General features: G+C 37.5%; 2 protein-coding genes across 2 annotated transcripts; both read right to left on the reverse strand.

Moving 5' to 3' along the window:
- Positions 1 to 14,863: 14,863 nt before the first annotated feature.
- Positions 14,864 to 15,888, reverse strand: LOC127878265 (uncharacterized). Its single transcript, XM_052424783.1, has 2 exons — positions 15,243 to 15,888; positions 14,864 to 14,892 (listed from the first exon to the last, which is right to left on the reverse strand). The coding sequence occupies exons 1-2, from the start codon at positions 15,886 to 15,888 to the stop codon at positions 14,864 to 14,866; spliced, it is 675 nt and encodes a 224-aa protein (XP_052280743.1).
- Positions 15,889 to 17,409: 1,521 nt separating this feature from the next.
- On the reverse strand, positions 17,410 to 21,172 carry LOC127878266 (uncharacterized). The gene is made up of 4 exons (XM_052424784.1): positions 20,899 to 21,172; positions 20,701 to 20,790; positions 20,295 to 20,591; positions 17,410 to 17,631 (listed from the first exon to the last, which is right to left on the reverse strand). The coding sequence occupies exons 1-4, from the start codon at positions 20,908 to 20,910 to the stop codon at positions 17,410 to 17,412; spliced, it is 621 nt and encodes a 206-aa protein (XP_052280744.1). The 5' UTR covers positions 20,911 to 21,172.
- Between the last annotated feature and the right edge of the window lie 464 nt (positions 21,173 to 21,636).

Genomic DNA, 21,636 nt, shown 5'->3' on the forward strand with positions numbered 1-21,636 from the left:
AAATTTGGTCAGAACATTTGTTTCCTTGATATTAGAGTTGAGTTTGAAAATGGTTCCGGTCAGTTGAATAACATGGCTGCCGGGGGGGGGGGCAGTTTACTTATATTTATATAGTAAAAAAAAGCTTGTGAACACTCTAGAAGTCACATTATTTGCCCAATCATCATGAAACTTGGTGAAAAGATTGGTTTTATATATATCTCAGATGAGTTCGCAAATGGTCCCGATCGGTAACAAAACATGGCCGCCAGGGGGTTGGGGCAGTTTTCCTTATGTGACTAGAGAAAAACCTTGTGATCAAACACTTTAGAAGTCACATTTTTTGCCTTATCATTGTTGAAACTTAGTCAATACATTGGTTTTATTGATTTCTCGGACAAGTTGGAAAATTGCTCAGATCGGTGAAACACTTTTTAGCTCACCTGATTGCTCAGGTGAGGTTTTAGGATTGGTCTTTGTCCGCCGTCCGTTTGTCCACATTTGGTTTGTAAACACTCTAGCATTCACATTTCTCAAGCATTCATTATCAAAGTTGCTGAAAGAGTTTGATAATGAGCAAAATCACATAATTAATGCCATAATCATTGCCCTTAGATTTTTCAAATTTTTATTATATTGTTCAAAATCCTTGTAAACACTCTAGAGGTCACAATTTTGTTTCAGATTTTATTAATCTTGGTCATAATATTTATTTTTGTAAGCAAATTTTGATGTTTGGTAAGAGGGGTCAACTCAAAATTGGTAACCAGGTCATATCTTACAAAAACACTCCATATGCCAGAGTTTTGGTTCATTAATGATGAAACTTGACCAGGATGTTTATCTGGACAATATCTAGGTAAAGTTTGATATTTGGTAAAGATTGAATGAAACGACTCCTCTCAGGTGAGCGAACTAGGGCCATGCCCTCTTGTTTTACAGTTTCTCATAGCTCCTTCAATACTTTACCGATCTCTTTCATATTTGGCATGTACCTTGCATGGACCTCTACCTTTTGATGAGGTTTGAGGTCACTGGGTTCAAGGTCAAGGTCACCAAGGCTAATAATAGATTTTCCGTCACACTTGTGTTACAGTTTCTCATAGCGCCTTCAATACTTTATCGATCTCTTTCATATTTGGCATGTAGGTACCTTGCATGGACCTCTACCTTTTGATGAGGTTTGAGGTCACTGGGTGCAAGGTCAAGGTCACGGAGGCTAATAATAGATTTCCGTCACACTTTTGTTACAGTTTCTCATAGCACCTTCAATACTTTACCGATCTCTTTCATATTTGGCATGTAGGTACCTTGCATAGACCTCTACCTTTTGATTAGGTTTGAGGTCATTGGGGTCAAGGTGAAGGTCACAGAGGCTAATGATAGATTTTTTTAGGTGGTTATTAACACATAGATTGACAAAGCTCATCATCAGGGAGCATCCATCAGTTTCACTGATATTCTTGTTTTAAATGTTTTGTGTTTGTTTTTAGTTCTCTGTTTCATGCGAATCAAGGCTTTATTAAGTCTCGGAGGCGAAACCTAATGAGTGCCTCTTCAACACTATATTTCTCCCTCATTATGTCTGAAAATAAAAAATTACTCTAAATTAAATATTACAATGAAATTTATCTAAAAGCTACTACAGGGCCTTCATGGCCCAGTTGTTAAGGTCCCTGACTTGAGACCACTTGCCCACATCGATGGAGGTTTGATCCTCACCTGGGGCATCGGTCAAGTGCGGAAGCCATCTGGCTGACTTGCAGAAAGTCAGTGGTTCCACCCTGGTATCCCAGGCTTTTTCCGCTCCATTTTGGGAAAACGCCACACTGGAATTTTGGGAATTTCGCGTCGTGAAAACCCCCATTTTGGGAAAAAAATTAATCGCAAAATTGGCTCAATTGGGAAAAATTATCGCATGTAAATTATTTAAAACAGTGTTTCTTATATTTCAAAGAAGCCGTTAACTGGTGAATAACGACTATTTTGATAACTTATTATTAAAATTTTACAAAATATTATGAACATGTGTGATTAGTGCAGGTTTTTAACCAGGTTTTCCGAAGGAAAAAACTGGTTATTAGATTGGCGAATGCGGGCGGGCTGGCTGGCGGGCTGGCGGGCTGGCGGAATAAGCTTGTCCGGGCCATAACTATGTCGTTCATTGTCAGATTTTAAAATCATTTGGCACATTTGTTCACCATCATTGGACGGTGTGTCGCGCGAAATAATTACGTCGATATCTCCAAGGTCAAGGTCACACTTTGAGTTCAAAGGTCAAAAATGGCCATAAATGAGCTTGTCCGAGCCATAACTATGTCGTTCATCGTCAGATTTTAAAATCATTTGGCACATTTGTTCACCATCATTGGACGGTGTGTCGCGCGAAATAATTACGTCGATATCTCCAAGGTCAAGGTCACACTTTGAGTTCAAAGGTCAAAAATGGCCATAAATGAGCTTGTCCTGGCCATAACTATGTCATTCATTGTGAGATTTTAAAATCATATGGCACATTTGTTCACCATCATGGGACGGTGTGTCCCACGAAAGAATCACGTCAATATCTCCAATGTCAAGGTCGCCACGACTAAAAATAGATTTAAAAAAAAAAAAACATTACAAAGGGGGTTAATTTTTTTTGGTCATTTCAAAAGTTCAGTTTGAGTTTTCTCCCTTTATCAGATTTTTTTTTCACAATGAAAACCTGGTTTTGTGACAATTTTGTCCCTTGTTTCATCTGAATTTGAGAAAAAGGCTTGGCCTTTTTGAGGTGAAAATAATCGCGGGAAGCGCCGGATTTTGAGGAAAAAAAGGAAAGTCTTAAATAATCATTAACATATTTTGCAGTTCTTAAAACAAATTCAAGGCAACAGATAATTTAATTATGCAATACTTTCTATTTTCGACACCAGATCAGGTCAACTTATATATTAAAAGGGTAAAAAAAAAAAAAAAAAAAAAAAAAAAAAAAAAAAATTTTTTTTTTTTTTTTTTTTATTGGGAATTTTTTTTTTCAATTGGGAAAAAAACAACCAGATTTGCATTGGGAATGGGGCCGAATTTCGGACCCGTGGCATAGGGCGGAAAAAGCCTGTATCCGCTCTTGATAAAATATGCTCGAGGTAGCTATTACCTGGTACTCATGAATATTCTGTAAGCTTACGTGAATTTATTTTCAGTTTCTAAACGAAAACAAAGGAAATATATATTTCAATTACTGTGACCCTTTTCACTATACAATATATTAACGTAGAGTAAAGAAAACGACTGTAAGTATTGGCGAAATTTAATGAGTGCTAGGTCAATACTTATGACAGAACTTCAATATGGTACAATTACTATGTTGTTCCCATGGTTTGAGCTAATTCTTTTCAGGCAAACCTCTGACTTAATCTGAAAAGAATTGCAGCTATCAAAGATGATGGATAATTTACTAGCTGTTTTAAAGCTTTCTCAAATAATAATGCAAAAGTCATTTCACTGTTTTATGTCTTGGTTTCAATGTGTCAAAAGTTATTGTCTATTCTTACCAAACACAACCTGCAACTTAGACTGGTCCTCAAGGCCAGGCCGTATGGATGTTTTCCCCCCTGATAGACTTCTACCTAGTCTCTCCTCCTCCTCCGTGTACAGGCGGCGGAACAACTTCTTAGCAGCCTTATTGGCATCTGTTATGCCAGTGATGTCTGATAGTAGCTGGGCCTGAAATAAATGTTAACATTAAATTATACAGTGATTTTTTTTGCCCAAAATTACCGCTGATATTCTGCTGCTTCCCAATCGCAAAAATCAAAGATTTTTCCCAAAACTCTGATCAAAATTTCCCAAAAAGATGCAAAATTTTCCCAAATAAACCCAATTAGATTATAATGTCATTTAGCGATAATGTCATAAAACGAGTGCCAATCGAGCGTGTCTCTTGTGTGATGTAATCCAAGATGGCGCTGGGCCTGCAGTATGGTTCAGGAAATGAATAGTTGACTGGTTTTATCCATATATGCAACATGTTGCCACTATTTATCCATCTATAAATTGAAACCTCTACCATTCAAAGTCCACTTTCTACAGTGCTCTTTTGCATAGTACTACTTACAAGTACGTTTCATTCATAAAGATTTTAGTACTACTATGAATATTTTTGCGCCAACAAAGTGTCCCATGGACAACTTAATATACCGTAGGTTTCCACGTATAGCGTGCAGTGTTTTACCTCCAAAATTCAAATTAAAAAGCTGGTGCGCGCTATACATTGATACAACGCTATCCTGGCTGCTAAATTGGTAAAAAATATGTCGTGTAATCATAAATAATCAAAATGGCCGCCATTTTTTTTTCCAGAAAACTACCACCCTATAATCGTACAGACTGAGGGGCCATTGTCGAAACAACAAGAAGTCGCTACTGGTAGATATGAATGCAGTAGAAGAAGTTTTGGTCAAAAATAAATTTGTTTGAATAAACGTGCGTACATTTCTTTGTTTGTGTTTTTACACTTCCTTATTGATGAATTCCAATGGGGATTGTTGTCGACATTTCGGAGAGCAGGCAAGGGTAGGTGCGAACGAGATCTTTTTTGCGGGTAACGGTAGGTGTGAAAGGGGGTCATTTTGCACTTAGTAATTGGCAGATGTTATTGAGTAATATGTGCCACGCCTTGTTAAGACGCTAATTGACATTTGAGACACTAATTTACACTTGAGAACATATAGATATGCAATTGCATTTTGTGTGTATAAATATTAAACGTTCAACAGTGGTGTACCTCAACAACTGTATCCCTGTCTCCCATGCGACATTCAAATTTACCGGTAATGCCCATGCTTTCCCCGAGGAAAAATCACACGATGTACACTAATTCTTATTTTCTCACGTTTTTCACAAAATGCACGTGGACTGTTAATCTTGCTAGAAAATTACAAAATTGTCAGAAAAGTATAGTGCTATGCAACCCATGCTCCTAATCATAATGACGCTTCCTATTTTGAATGCTTAATTAAGCTTTCCAATGCCCCGGATTGTTGGATTGTGCAACAGTAAAATGGCGGCCATTTTCGGTCCAATTTGGTGGTTTTATTGTTTTAAAATATTTTTTCTCCATTTTTGCATTTAAAAAAACAGCCTGCGCGCTATACACGGGAGCGCGCTATACGTGGAAACCTACGGTAATAAAATTTACAAAACATTGATAATAAAAACAAAATATATGTTTTAAGCAATCATTTCGTAAATCTTTTTGAAGTATTATTGAATGTCCAAAAATTATACATTGCATTGGCTGTCGATATGCCCCTTTTATTTGTCATTTTATTTAGAGCACCAACATTATTATGCCAAACTGTTTTTCTTCCGTTAAATAGTTTTACTCTCGTTTTCATATATTGTTGCTGAAATGTCAACATTGACACGGAATCTGGAGTTTCAGACTTCAAGAACTGTGTTATCTCATCCTTGCCTAGAAATAAGAGCAACATCATTAAATTACATGCACATTACAAAGCATGATGGCTCTTAATTGCTTTCTTTAATATACAAGACAACAGATCCAAATAAAAGTCCAAATGTGACCATTCATTTCATGGCGCCGAGATACCTTGTCATCAGCCTTTGTGACATGTTCACATTTTAGAACCTTGTGTCTCCTTTCACCTATGGCAACAACACTGGTGTCCTTTGCATTTTTCCTCCATCCATGTCTTGCATAACTCATGATTTCAATTCCATCTAATTCCTCATAAGCTCCTATTTCATCTAGCAATGCATTTTTGTCATCTTTGTGAATACAGAATTTGCGCGATAATTCCACTAGGCTGTGAATAATCTCTGAACTTTCTCTGTATCTTGCAAACAACTTTCATCCCACACTCATAATGCCATACTCTTTTTCACTTCAATTATGTGAGCAATGTTGTTTCCCATAAGTTTACCAAGGGATGAGACTGATTTGTCGCTGTTAAGACACATAGCTTTTGTTGCACACACTACCATGTCAAAGTTGCTAGGTGCTATCAAAGTATTAAGATCATTCATTGCCTCGTCTCTTTCTTTGCATTTAAGAACAAGACGTGCAAATGTTCTGCAGGATTGCGACACCCTGTGCATATAATTTATTTGTTTATCCTGACTTCCTCCGAGCGACTCAACTTTCAAAGCTGCATATCTTTTGATGAGGTTATCATTTTTGACGGTTCAGATATTTTACCTGAATGCATGCAATTGAGCATTTTCTTCATTCCGTTGTCGTTTTTTTCAAGTCGTACAGCATACACATTTTTGCAACCGTTTTGTGCCTCGTTCTTGGGAAACAACCCAAAAGAGACTCTCTGTTTCGTCTGTTGATTTTGTTTTTATGGCCCTGGATCAAAAGAATGGGGGTATATTGTTTTTTGCCCGTCTGTCTGTCTGTCTGTCATTCATTGGTTCATTCATTGTAATAGGATCTAAAGTTACAAAGTAGAGGACAAAAAGTGAATACATAATAGGCTAATATAACGTTACAAGGTAAAGGAACACAAACATGTGACAAGATGAGTTTAAGCATTGTTATATACATGTTGACCATACAGACGAAGAAATCATACTTCCTTAAAATAATGCACACGTCATACATGAAATGTGTGTAATAAATATGTTAGCATTCAGTTCGAAAAATATTTATGTTCGAGAGTAAGATCCGCATATTATCGAAATAGTGTACCAATCCTTTGTGATTTTTTGTTATGTTTTTTTTTCCTTTTTGTAGCAAATGCTCACCATCAGTCTTAATCGTCTTTAGGGTATCCTTTGAGTTGTGTTTGGTCACGTTTTGTTTCCTTTTTGTAGTAAATGCTCACCATCAGTCTTAATCGTCTTAAGGGTATCGTTTGGGTTGTGTTTGGTCATGTTTTGTTTCCTTTTTGTAGTAAATGCTCACCATCAGTCTTAATCACCTTTAGGGTATCTGTTGGGTTGTGTTTGGTCACGTTTTGTTTCCTTTTTGTAGTAAATGCTCACCATCAGTCTTAATCGTCTTTAGGGTATCCTTTGGGTTGTGTTTGGTCACGTTTTGTTTCCTTTTTGTAGTAAATGCTCACCATCAGTCTTAATCGTCTTTAGGGTATCCTTTGGGTTGTGTTTGGTCACGTTTTGTTTCCTTTTTGTAGTAAATGCTCACCATCAGTCTTAATCGTCTTTAGGGTATCCTTTGGGTTGTGTTTGGTCATGTTTTGTTTCCTTTTTGTTGCAAATGCTCACCATCAGTCCTTGTCAAAGTTTTTTATAACTTTTTGAATATTGAAGATAGCAACTTGATATTTGGCATGCATGTGTATCTCATGAAGCTGCACATTTTGAGTGGTGAAAGGTCAAGGTCAAAAGTAAAAAAATACAATCCAAGGGAAGTAATAAGCTTTAAAAGGGAAATAATTTCTAAACCTGCTTATGCCATACCCTTTTTCACTTCAATTATGTGAGCAATGTTGTTTCCCATAAGTTTACCAAGGGATGAGACTGATTTGTCGCTGTTAAGACACATAGCTTTTGTTGCACACACTACCATGTCAAAGTTGTTAGGTGCTATCAAAGTATTAAGATCATTCATTGCCTCGTCTCTTTCTTTGCATTTAAGAACAAGACGTGCAAATGTTCTGCAGGATTGCGACACCCTGTGCATATAATTTATTTGTTTATCCTGACTTCCTCCGAGCGACTTAACTTTCGAAGCTGCATATCTTTTGATGAGGTTATCATTTTTGACGGTTCAGATATTTTACCTGAATGCATGCAATTGAGCATTTTCTTCATTCCGTTGTCGTTTTTTTCAAGTCGCACAGCATACACATTTTTGCAACCGTTTTGTGTCTTGTTATTGGGGAAACAACCCAAAAGAGACTCTCTCTGTTTCGTGTGTCGATTTTGTTTTTATTGCCCTGGATCAAAAGAATGGGGGTATATTGTTTTTTGCCCGTCTGTCTGTCTGTCTGTCATTCATTGGTTCATTCATTGTAATAGAATCTAACGTTACAAAGTAGAGGACAAAAAGTGAATACATAATAGGCTAATATAACGTTACAATGTAAAGAAACACAAGAGAACAAAAAGTGAATACATATAGGCTAATCTAACGTTACAAGGTAAAGAAACACAAACATGTGACAAGATGAGTTAAAGCAGTGTTATATACATGTTGACCGTACAGACGAAGAAATCATACTTCCTTAAAATAATGCACACGTCATACATGAAATGTGTGTAATAAATATAATAGCATTCAGTTCGAAAAATATTTATGTTCGAGAGTAAGATCCGCATATTATCGAAATAGTGTACCAATCCTTTGTGATTTTTTGTTATGTTTTTTTTTCCTTTTTGTAGCAAATGCTCACCATCAGTCTTAATCGTCTTTAGGGTATCCTTTGGGTTGTGTTTGGTCATGTTTTGTTTCCTTTTTGTAGCAAATGCTCACCATCAGTCCTTGTCAAAGTTTGGTATAACTTTTTGAATATTGAAGATTGCAACTAGATATTTAGCATGCATGTGTATCTCATGAATCTGCACATTTTGAGTGGTGAAAGGTCAAGGTCATCCTTCAAGGTCAAAAGTAAAAAAATACAATCCAAGGGAAGTAATAAGCTTTAAAAGGGAAATAATTTCTAAACCTGCCAAATGATATATTGAAATTTTATTTCAAAGCGGCGCAATAGAAAACCCTCCTTTCTTAATACCGACAAGTATGTTTGAAGTTGCCTTCATTTGCCAAGATTTCTAACTTTACCCTGTGCTCTTCACACTGCTAAGTTAGAAAAAGTACCTCATTTATTCTGGTCTCACCCTTATGTACAGTGAGGAGATGTCTGGAAATTTTGCTGTGAATTGCTTTGCGGCAAAAAGTACAATAATTTATCATGTCATACACATTTTTGCAGCCGTTTTGTGTCTCGTTCTTGGGAAACAACCCAAAAGAGACTCTCTGTTTCGTGTGTCGATTTTGTTTTTATGGCCCTGGATCAAAAGAATGGGGGTATATTGTTTTTGGCCCGTCTGTCATTCATTCATTCATTCATTGTAATAGAATCTAACGTTACAAAGTAGAGAACAAAAAGTGAATACATAATAGGCTAATATAACGATACAATGTAAAGAAACACAAGAGAACAAAAAGTGAATACATATAGGCTAATCTAACGTTACAAGGTAAAGAAACACAAACATGTGACAAGATGAGTTTAAGCATTGTTATATACATGTTGACCGTACAGACGAAGAAATCATACTTCCTTAAAATAATGCACACGTCATACATGAAATGTGTGTAATAAATATGTTAGCATTCAGTTCGAAAAATATTTATGTTCGAGAGTAAGATCCGCATATTATCGAAATAGTGTACCAATCCTTTGTGATTTTTTGTTATGTTTTTTTTTCCTTTTTGTAGCAAATGCTCACCATCAGTCTTAATCGTCTTTAGGGTATCCTTTGGGTTGTGTTTGGTCATGTTTTGTTTCCTTTTTGTAGTAAATGCTCACCATCAGTCTTAATCGTCTTTAGGGTATCCTTTGGGTTGTGTTTGGTCATGTTTTGTTTCCTTTTTGTAGAAAATGCTCACCATCAGTCTAAATCGTCTTTAGGGTATCCTTTGGGTTGTGTTTGGTCATGTTTTGTTTCCTTTTTGTAGTAAATGCTCGTCATCAGTCTTAATCGTCTTTAGGGTATCCTTTGGGTTGTGTTTGGTCACGTTTTGTTTCCTTTTTGTAGCAAATGCTCACCATCAGTCTTAATCACCTTTAGGGTATCCTTTGGGTTGTGTTTGGTCATGTTTTGTTTCCTTTTTGTAGCAAATGCTCGTCATCAGTCTTAATCGTCTTTAGGGTATCCTTTGGGTTGTGTTTGGTCACGTTTTGTTTCCTTTTTGTTGCAAATGCTCACCATCAGTCCTTGTCAAAGTTTGGTATAACTTTTTGAATATTGAAGATAGCAACTTGATATTTGGCATGCATGTGTATCTCATGAAGCTGCACATTTTGAGTGGTGAAAGGTCAAGGTCAAAAGTAAAAAAATACAATCCAAGGGAAGAAATAAGCTTTAAAAGGGAAATAATTTCTAAACCTGCCAAATGATATATTGAAATTTTATTTCAAAGTGGCGCAATAGAAAACCTTCCTTTCTTAATACCGACACATTATGTTTGAAGTTGCCTTCATTTGCCAAGATTTCTAACTTTACCCTGCGCTCTTCACACTGCTAAGTTAGTAAAAGTACCTGATTTATTCTGGTCTCACCCTTATGTACAGTGAGGAGATGTCTGGAAATTTTGCTGTGAATTGCTTTGTGGCAAAAAGTACAATAATTCACCATGTCATTCACATTTTTGCAACCGTTTTGTGTATCGTTCTTCGGAAACAACCCAAAAGAGACTCTCTCTGTATTGTGTGTTGATTTTGTTTTTATGGCCCAGGATCAAAAGAATGGGGGTATATTGTTTTTTGCCCGTCTGTCTGTCATTCATTCATTCATTCATTGTAATTGAATATAACGTTACAAAGTAGAGAACAAAAAGTGAATACATAAGAGGCTAATATAACGTTACAATGTAAAGAAACACAAGAGAACAAAAAGTGAATACATATGGCTAATCTAACGTTACAAGGTAAAGAAACACAAACATGTGACAAGATGAGTTTAAGCATTGTTATATACATGTTGACCATACAGACGAAGAAAACATACTTCCTTAAAATAATGCACACGTCATACATGAAATGTGTGTAATAAATATGTTAGCATTCAGTTCGAAAAATATTTATGTTCGAGAGTAAGATCCGCATATTATCGAAATCGTGTACCAATCCTTTGTGATTTTTTGTTATGTTTTTTTTTTCCTTTTTGTAGTAAATGCTCGTCATCAGTCTAAATCACCTTTAGGGTATCCTTTAGGTTGTGTTTGGTCACGTTTTGTTTCCTTTTTGTAGCAAATGCTCACCATAAGTCCTTGTCAAAGTTTGGTATAACTTTTTGAATATTGAAGATAGCAACTTGATATTTGGCATGCATGTGTATCTCATGAAGCTGCACATTTTGAGTGGTGAAAGGTCAAAGTCATCCTTCAAGGTCAAAAGTAAAAAAATACAATCCAAGGGAAGTAATAAGCTTTAAAAGGGAAATAATTTCTAAACCTGCCAAATGATATATTGAAATTTTATTTCAACGCGGCGCAATAGAAAACCCTCCTTTCTTAATACCGACATGTTATGTTTGAAGTTGCCTTCATTTGCCAAGATTTCTGATTTCTAACTACCCTGCTGTAAGCCGAGCGGTATCGATGATGTTGCATTTTATTTATTCAGAACTCAAACGCATTAAAAAGAAGTCAGGATGGTTTCTGTAACTATTTATTTATTAGGGCAGAAGCTTAACGTTTGCCATATAAACAGTACTATGAGTGGTTAATTAAACAACAAGTATGATATTAACTATTTGAACAGCAGTTCAGATTAAATAAAGCGATGAAATCAGTCGTCACTCTTTATAGTTATTCTAAATAGTATTTAATGCAGATGCAAAATGTCAGTTAGAACTAGTCAGAACTATGACGTACAGATGTAGATTAAACGTAGGTAAGTGAGTCGTATATGTTAGTGTTTACCTTTGTTGGCTTTTGACATCTTAAATGGGTTGTTAAGTAATGAGCGACTATTCTGGGTCAAGTCACTACTGACTAGTGAGTTACGACTGACTTCATCATCAACCACAGCTCTATTTATAAGCAGTTGCTGAGGCTGGGCGTTGCTGGCGACCAATCAGAGCCAGACTTTCATGAAAGTATTTAACTATGTAAAACGGTTTAAGCAACATTAACAACATTTGCATTAACAGCATTGCAAGTCTAACAAGAAAGCATTACATCAATAAAAAGCTCAGAAAATATTATGCATAACTATACAATGCTTTCATTACATTTCTCAATCATAATAATAATATTTCATCTAACACATAGTGAAAGCAATGCGAAAGCATTGCGCGAAAATACTTGAAATAGTTCCCCACCAGCATTAATATCTGACAGGACTACTAACTGTATAAGTAACATTGTAACAATAAAACAGTTAACAGGTCATAATACTACACATAAACATTGGGAAAACACATTTCTTCGATAAGATATAACTTATTCGCGTAGAATTAACTTGCTATGTCATAACCTTCGACATTGCAAATGGCGGACATTTTGGAACATTTAACCCGCGTTCGATTCAATGCTGGCGATTCAAATTACAAGTAATGGATATTCAATAATGGAGAAAGCATTAACTGGATTTAACAAACATTTGATAATGGTTGTTAAACCAGATAACAACAAGGAAAATTTGGATTATTAAAGTTAAACAGGTAAGGTATTCTTAAGTGTACATATTTCGAAGATGTATAGTATTCGGATACAGGGTATTACACTGCGCTCTTCACACTGCTAAGTTAGTAAAAGTACCTCATTTATTCTGGTCTCACCCTTATGTACAGTGAGGAGATGTCTGGAAATTTTGCTGTGAATTGCTTTGCGGCAAAAAGTACAATAATTCACCATGTTGTACACATTTTTGCAACTGTTTTGTGTCTCGTTCTTGGGAAACAACCCAAAAGAGACTCATTCTGTTTCGTGTGTCGATTTTGTTTTTATGGCCCAGGATCAAAAGAATGGGGGTATATTGTTTTTGGCCCGTCTGTCTGTCTGTCATTCATTCATTGTAATAGAATCTTACGTTACAAAGTAGAGAACAAAAAGTGAATACATAATAGGCTAATATAACGTTACAATGTAAAAGAAACACAAGAGAACAAAAAGTGAATACATAATAGGCTAATATAATGTTACAATGTAAAGAAACACAAAAGAACAAAAAGTGAATACATATAGGCTAATCTAACGTTACAAGGTAAAGAAACACAAACATGTGACAAGATGAGTTAAAGCAGTGTTATATACATGTTGACCACACAGACGAAGAAATCATACTTCCTTAAAATAATGCACACGTCATACATGAAATGTGTGTAATAAATATGTTAGCATTCAGTTCGAAAAATATTTATGTTCGAGAGTAAGATCCGCATATTACACTGCAACGCCGATATATCACGGACCGTTATATCGCGCTGTCCAATATATCGCGCTTTGGCTATGGCTCCCAAAAATCCGACGAGCATGATCACTAAATTACATGTTTTAATCTGAGAATTCGCTAACTTAAGCAAATAACCGGTTCTAGCTAGTATTAACACCCTACATGTCGTGGCTTACTATGGCACGCAGTGAAGCGTGAAAAACAGTCGATAAGTGACAGTGTTGTGTACACACGGCTGGGGTTGTTTTTAACACTTAACAAATAAACAATTAGTGTCATTTCAAAGGTAATAATGGCAGTTTACTGGTATATAAATCGTTAAATTTCGGTACTGGTCATGAATTTCTTTGTTCTGATAAAAAGCGCGCGAAAATTGGCGTGGGTGTATTTATTTCTAAATAAAAGTTTCGTAGCGGGTACAACATTGAGATAATTTTATTTCCATTAAAAGTTTAGTTGTAAATTTCAACTAAAGTACCGCGGTATCTCGTGAATTATGTGGCATTGACATTTCCTCTTAATAAAATAATTCAAACACGCTGTATCATTACCGTTACGCTGTTTCAGTTCCTTCATTAGGACTATTTATAAGCGTAAATTCGAATATATGCACATTTATATTTTATACATTTTTTTTTACGGCAAGAATTCTTGTTTTGAACTGTTTCGCTAGCGATCGTACATGAAAATGAAAAATATAATTTACATTTTGGTTTTTATGATAAATAAAGATACATTATGTAGTTATGAAAAATGTTTATTGTAGAATTGGTTTGCAATTATCACTACACAAATATGAAGTAGCGCCATATATAAAATGAAAACATTGGGGAAATTTGACAAATTAACCGCAATACAATTTAGTTAGACATTTCTCGAGTTATATCGCGCGCCGGATATATCGCGCTCGCGATCTTTGGACCCCAACAACCGCGATATATCGGCGTTGCAGTGTATCGAAATAGTGTACCAATCCTTTGTGATTTTTTGTTATGTTTTTTTTTCCTTTTTGTAGCAAATGCTCACCATCAGTCTTAATCGTCTTTAGGGTATCCTTTGGGTTGTGTTTGGTCACGTTTTGTTTCCTTTTTGTAGCAAATGCTCACCATAAGTCCTTGTCAAAGTTTGGTATAACTTTTTGAATATTGAAGATAGCAACTTGATATTTGGCATGCATGTGTATCTCATGAAGCTGCACATTTTGAGTGGTGAAAGGTCAAGGTCATCCTTCAAGGTCAAAAGTAAAAAAATACAATCCAAGGGAAGAAATAAGCTTTAAAAGGAAAATAATTTCTAAACCTGCCAAATGATATATTGAAATTTTATTTCAAAGCGGCACAATAGAAAACCCTCCTTTCTTAATACCGACACGTTATGTTTGAAGTTGCCTTCATTTGCCAAGATTTCTAACTTTACCCTGCGCTCTTCACACTGCTAAGTAAGTAAAAGTACCTCATTTATTCTGGTCTCACCCTTATGTACAGTGAGGAGATGTCTGGAAATTTTGCTGTGAATTGCTTTGCGGAAAAAAGTACAATAATTCACAATGTCATACACATTTTTGCAACCGTTTTGTGTCTCGTTGTTGGGAAAGAACCCAAAAGAGACTCTCTGTTTCATGTGTCGATTTTGTTTTTATGGCCCTGGATCAAATGATATATTGAAATTTTATTTCAAAGCGGCGCAATAGGGAGCATATTCTTCGCATCGGCATAAGGATGCCCTTTTTACTGACAGAATATCAATTTGCTTAAATAATATATTTAAGAAACAATAACATCTATTTTAAATTACAGTGTCCGGTCATGTTTGGCTGAGACTGTTGTAATAGACAATACATATATTGATATAAAATAGGGATGGGAATCGTATCCAAAAGCGGTATCTGGATAACTGTATCCGCTATCCAAATATATCCTGATATCTGTATTATTATGCCCCCTTCGATGAAGAGGGGGTATATTGTTTTGCACATGTTGGTTGGTCGGTCCGTCCACCAGATGGTGTCTGGATGATAACTCAAGAATGCTTAGGCCTAGGATCATGAAACTTCATAGGTTCATTGATCATGACTGGCAAATGACCCCTATTAATTTTCAGGTCACTAGGTCAAAGGTCAAGGTCACAGTGACTCGAAACAGTAAAATGGTTTTATTTGGGCCTTGAAACATTTCTCATAGGTTGCCCCTGATTCCAGACTATGGTAGGGACCATAAGCCCCAGCCGTTTTGGATTCCCCATGACTGATCTTAGGACCGTTAGCCCCAGTTGTAGCCGTGTTGGACTTTTCCTGGCTCGTCTTAGGACCGTTAGCCCCAGTTGTAGCTGTGTTGGACTTTTCCTGGCTCGTCTTAGGACCGTTAGCCCCAGTTGTAGCCGTGTTGGACTTTTCCTGGCTCGTCTTAGGACCGTTAGCCCCAGTTGTAGCTGTGTTGGACTTTTCCTGGCTCGTCTTAGGACCGTTAGCCCCAGTTGTAGCCGTGTTGGACTTTTCCTGGCTCGTCTTAGGACCGTTAGCCCCAGTTGTAGCCGTGTTGGACTTTTCCTGGCTCGTCTTAGGACCGTTAGCCCCAGTTGTAGCCGTGTTGGACTTTTCCTGGCTCGTCTTAGGACCGTAAGCCCCAGTTGTAGCCGTGTTGGACTTCTGGCTCGTCTTAGGACCGTAAGCCCCAGTAGTAGCCGGAAGCGCACTTTTAGTTGTCTTGGGTCGACACCCCCTAGCACTGTTCGCCCCTGCTTCTGCTGCTTTCCCGAGCAAAGAGTAACAGCCTGACAAAGGTCTCTGGCTCTGCAGTACTTCCTTGCTAAGTGTCATCTTTGGGCTGACAAAGACCTTCACTGGGTTAGTTTCACTAGGACCAATAAGCCCCAATGATTTTGTCTGTGGGGTTATCTCTAGATTCCCAAGATCAACCGACTGGCTGGGACTGGTAAGCCTCAATGAAGTAATTCTGGGACTTGGCTGGATCCGCTCAGACTCTGGCTTTTGGACCCGAGGACTGTTTTTCGGTGTGAGCAGCAAAATATCAGGATCAGGTCCAATATCTATTCTTCTTCCGTGCCCAACAATTCCTCATCTGTGAGTTTTCGGTCACCGATAAAACAAGTGCATTCAACCCCTGAAGCCAACCTAATGTCTCGCACGCATTTACGACTTTCTTGTTCCTCAAAGGGTCAAACGGGAGGCAGCTTCCACACATGCTCGCTAATCCACTCCCTGCTCAAGACCTGATAGGTGTCCAGGCAGTTTGCGAACTTCCCCAGCCAAGTGCTACAGCGTTGTTTCTCATTTTTGGAAGATGTCTTTCTCATGAGACTTTTCGCCAGGTCAGTTATCTCCCTGATATACTTCAAAGAGAGGTCCTTGTTGGATGCTGACAGGAACCCCAAACTTCGGGTGAAGCTGTCCACATCTCTAGGCAGCTTCCTGTCCCAGAGCAGGTGCCTGATTTCCTCAATGAATTTGTCATTAGACGCCATCCCTGGAATATAAGAATAATTATTAAAACATACATCCAGTTACGTCCGTTGTCGTCTCTTATATGCAGGGCACCTGTACTTATCTATGTCAAGTGCGTCTGTCTGCGTTATGTCGACACATGACCCATGATACCATTTGTCGCAATAGTCGCATTGTATCATGAACCGTCCGTCTGCGGCAAGTACAATATACGTCAGTGTCCGTTGTACTATTCGCAGTAATGTCAGCTGCGGTATTTGGCATCCGGTTATCTGTGATCCATTTAGGCAGCTTCCTATCACAACAGGGAGTCATGCGGTCATGGTTTACCACAAAAACCGAATTTTTCAATCGAACCCGGTACAAATATGCAGACAGTTTGCATACTATCAGTGCCGGACCTTTTCATGGGGAACATAACTTTTTGCATTTCCCTTTCAGAACACCTGTGTCCAAAATATACACAATGTCACCTTCTGCATAGGGCCTCTGCAGTACTCTTAAATCGTAGTTTCTTTTCATACGTTTCATAGAAGTTTTCAATGTACGTCTGGCAGTATCATGAGCCTGTTGTATATTTTCAATTAATGTTGAAACATACTCTGCATGATCTTCTCTTCTAGCCGACACATGTGGGAACATCAACTGTGCTGGTATATTCACTTCCCTTCCCAACATTAACATGTTAGCGGTGAACCCAGTGCTTCTATTCACCAATGCCCGAAGTGCACCTGCAATGTACATTACATCCCCTACCAAGGGAAACACAAACAAAAGATATGGTTCAAATTTAAAAGAGTTGTGTCATAGAATTTGTGCAAAAGTCCTCATGTTCTTTGTTAAACATGTGATGTCCAATCAATACATAAATAGTGTTCATTTATTTCCCTTGTCCTCGTACAGCTTCCTCTTGCACGGCTTTGCCTGCTTATGTTCATCATCTTCCTTCTTGGTTGATAGGGCCTGCTTTGCATGTTTATCTTCCTGTTTGGATACTGGTGTCTGTTCCTCCTCCATATCATCCTCAAATATACTGTTGTAACTGTCAATTTTCAGCTTCAGTTCAGTCTGCGTATGTAGCAAGATCTTTTCCCTGTTCTGTAGGGACACTACTTTTTGGTTTAGGGTAGATGCCTTAACGCTATGGATGGTAAAAGAAAGTATAAAGGAATTGTCAAAAACCATATACAGTTCTGAAAGTGAACTATTCAAACCATTTATTTTGGTAACAATCACAAGTCTTTTTGTGACATAGATGTAAATATTTTTTATCTCATATACATTTTATGAGTTACTACAAATTTGGTGCATGGGTGAAGGGATACAAAATAATTAAACTTCATACGACCTTTGATCCATCATAATTTGGTGCTTTTGTTAAATAAAATACAGTAAATCAAACATTACAATATAAAATGAATAAAATAAAGTAATTATTCCAAGCAACGTACCTTAACATGTTCATTTGTTGATGAATTTTGTGCCGTGAAGTTTGTATCAGATCTCTGACCTTCTCAAGATGTTGCGTTGCAGTTTGGATCTCCTTCTTTCCCAAATGGTACAGGCTTACCTTAAGCAACGTATCTTATTCTTCATAGTGCTGTCTTATTAATGTAGTTAATTTTGCCATGTTAGACTGAACTTCTCTGTTGATGGCAATGTAGTTACTATTGGTGATGTTATTGTCGTTGACACTGCTGGTGGTGTTGATGTAAGCTGAACATAACTTGATTGAAATGGAGTGTACATCACAACATGCTGCGATCCACTGAAACTGTATGCCAATGTAGTTGGTGTTGGTGATGAGGTGGCTGTCGTTGACATTGCTGGTGGTAACGAAGTAAGGAGTGCATGACTTGTTTGCAATGGAGTGATCATGACTTCATCTTCAGGTCCACTGGAATGTTCAGTTTTTTTAGGCGTTTCACAATCCATCTTAGACATTTCTTGGGATCTGTTCATTACTTGTGATTAATTGTAAAGCTGAAAATAGATACAAATTACAGTAATTGCGTATGTGAAGTTAATATAATGAAATTGAATACACAAATTTATTGTTTGTCTCACTTTGTTATCTAATGGAAAGTCTTCAATTATGGGACATATATTCCATACAGCATGCTACATAGATGCGTGTCATCAAAAATTGTATATCTTATTTTGAAAATGGGGAGTTATTTCATGAAAATGGTACAAAACATTCAACATTTGTATTTAATGTAAACTGTGCAGATACGAAGTTGTAACAGTGAGACAGAATGCATTCATTACATATGTAGATTTATTACATGTTTGATGTCGCAGGAGTGAAATAAAGCCATTACTTACTTTTTATACTGCACTAGTGAAAAACAGTTTTTGAGGTAACGTCATTTTTAGCGTAATCATATCGGTACACTTTGCTGCGTTTAAATAGGGCTGAACAGGACGAAATGTCAACGTTTAAACAATAAGGAAGGACATACAATTTAAAAAATATTACATTCATGTCTTTCCAGCCTTTCCCATGTAAGAATCACATATGCGCGTACAGTTTGTACTTTCAATCAAAATTTTATTTACCAAAAAAAAACTTAACCGCAATTTTAAATATGTAAAAAAAAAAGTAACTTTATCAAACAAACTATTAACTGAGCATAACATACCTAACCCAAAATTTAAATACATTTATTATATTAAAAACTTCAACGTTTTGCTAATGTAATTTTCTTCAACTGTGATGGGGAAGATATAAACGATTTTTCAGGGACATATGTAAATGACATACGTTTCCATTCTTGAATGCCTATAATGTTCTTGTGTTAGGACTGAAACGTGTGAGTTAGGTGCATGTAATCGACTACACTTGCTTTGTAACAATCAAAGACATATCTTTTGAAAATATGTGGTTGGCTCTGAAAAGAGCCGATTTCAGGCAACGACAAGCGTTATAAACCCAATAAAATATTTCTCAGCATCATCAGCAGGATTATTGTAGTTAGCAGCGGCCACATTCCGAGGGGTTTCGATTTACACAGCCCGTCTCAGCTCAACTGTACGGTCGACTTTCGTAAGCGTAGTCGGCAAACATATCACGAACGCCTTCAGTGTCATCCAGCTTTATGCGAAGAATGTACGCAAAGGCTTGGTTGTTTCAGCGTCGCGCCCTCCTGTAGCGTTCCAGAAGACCTCTAATACGCTCATTCAAAAAAATAATTTGCCCGCATGCTCTATAGAAACAAGCATGTTCTTCAACCAGCTTCTCCTTTGTTGTCATTTGAGAATCCATTTTGAGCTATTGCAAGGCAATTATAATTTCACTCGCGCTGCATCCGTAATAACTAAATTGTTACTATATCTCCGCACCCACTGCTTAGTCCCTATGTGCATATGGTAAACCCCAGTAAAATAGGTCTGACCACTGCCTTTTACACCTAAGTAAGTAACCAAAGTTTTTAACACTTACGGCAACACACTTTCCTATAAGTTGTAAATAGGTTTTCAACGCCATTGGCACTTTCGGTAAATATCTCGTTGCATGTTGTTTGCTAACGCCTATTTCCTACTCTCAAGCTACAAATGGATTGCACAAACACTTAATATGCGATTTCCATTTCACTACTAATTGTCATCTTGCGTTCACAATATCATTTCATCGCCAAGTGTTGTAAACAGTGAGTGATTGCAATCAGATGCGGGTTAAAAAAAATACATGCTCACAGTTTTAATTATGTAATTTAAATAAAATATTTGTGATTGAGTTTTTTAGTTATATTTCTCACTTTCTCTTGGATCTGACTTTCCGAAAGGTGCGGCCAGCGGCCCTTACGGTTCTCTACGATCATTTCTTTAGTGACCGTTTTATAATTCTGTATCGCCCACTGTATGTGGACGCGATACACTTCCTCCATTTCCCGGGCGTCTTGTTGGGAAATGTATGTCTTTGGCTTTATTCTAAAGCCTATGAGAGGGCTTATCAACGATAACGGCTCCTCCCTGTCTGTTGGAGGAACCATATCATCGTCGCTCTCCACCTCCAGCGACTCTCTCGTCTCTGCGACGAGGTTGTCCAGTTCTTTCTGTGGAAATAGAGCGGAAACTGTGTAAAATGGCAAATATATATGAATGTATATAGACATAAACGTATATGAATGTATAGAAATAAATATGGGTAGGTTTCAAGCTTACCATCGCTTCCTCCATCTCCTGTCTCGGCTCCTCCTCTTCAAGCAGTTGCCACTGTTGCTCCTGCTGTGTGGCATAAGCACCGACCTGTGACTGCAAAAATGGAACAGAACATGTAGAAAGAACTATATAAAATGTAGAATTTTAGAGATCGAAACGGATATGCATTGCTTGATATGTATGTTTAAGTTTTATAATTACCTTTTGCTCCATGTCAGCGGCTTGGCTTGTGAGGGCTTTAGACACGTTAGGGCTAGTGGCGGTGGCTTTGGCGGTGTCAGCGTGCGGCTTGTGGGGGCTGCCGTGCAATGCCCGTTGTCATCAATTGAAAGTCTATTCAACCTGACAAAACACTTTGACAGGCGTGGGTCCATGGTCAGTGCGGCCAAGCATGAAGCTGGCAAACCTGCCAAGGATGTACTTGGCATTGGTTCCCTTTGCTGCGGAAATAGAAATTAACATGTGTAATGAACTATATAAAAATGAAAAAGTATCGAGATTGAAACGTAAATGCATTGCTGAAGATATATATGGGTACCTTCTGCTCCATGAGTGCGGCGTGGCTTCTAGGTTCATCTTTGGTGCTGCTGAGCTGGTTACGGTGGCGTCGGCAGCGCCGCGGCATGACGGTGGCAGCCCTGCAAATGCCGTGCTTGGCATTGGTTCCCTTAGCTACGGAAATAGAAAAGATGTGTAGTGAAATATTTAAAAATGTATAAGTATCGAGATTGAAACATAAATGCATTGCTGAAGATGTATAAGGTTACCTTCTGCTTCATGAGTGCGGCGTTGCTTCTGGTAGTTTTATCTTTGGAGCTAGTGGCGGTGGCAGCGCTGCGGCATGACGGTGGCAGCCCTGCAAATGCTGTGCTTGGCATTGGTTCCCTTCGCTACGGAAATAGAAAAGAACATGTGTAGTGAAATATATAAAAATGTATA

Source organism: Dreissena polymorpha, chromosome 4, assembly GCF_020536995.1.
Source record: "Dreissena polymorpha isolate Duluth1 chromosome 4, UMN_Dpol_1.0, whole genome shotgun sequence".
NCBI lineage: Eukaryota > Metazoa > Mollusca > Bivalvia > Myida > Dreissenidae > Dreissena > Dreissena polymorpha.

Excerpts from the sequence above, each read along its gene's own strand:
- LOC127878265 (XM_052424783.1), bottom strand. The coding sequence starts at position 15,888 with ATGACACTTAGCAAGGAAGTACTGCAGAGCCAGAGACCTTTGTCAGGC. Across the intron at positions 14,893-15,242 it reads AGGGGCAACCTATGAGAAAT|TCTCAGCCAAACATGACCGG; the intron begins GTTTCAAGGCCC and ends CTATTACAACAG.
- LOC127878266 (XM_052424784.1), bottom strand. Across the intron at positions 20,592-20,700 it reads AGGAGATGGAGGAAGCGATG|AAAGAACTGGACAACCTCGT; the intron begins GTAAGCTTGAAA and ends CTATTTCCACAG. Across the intron at positions 17,632-20,294 it reads AAAGTCAGATCCAAGAGAAA|AACAGGGAAAAGATCTTGCT; the intron begins GTGAGAAATATA and ends GTGTCCCTACAG.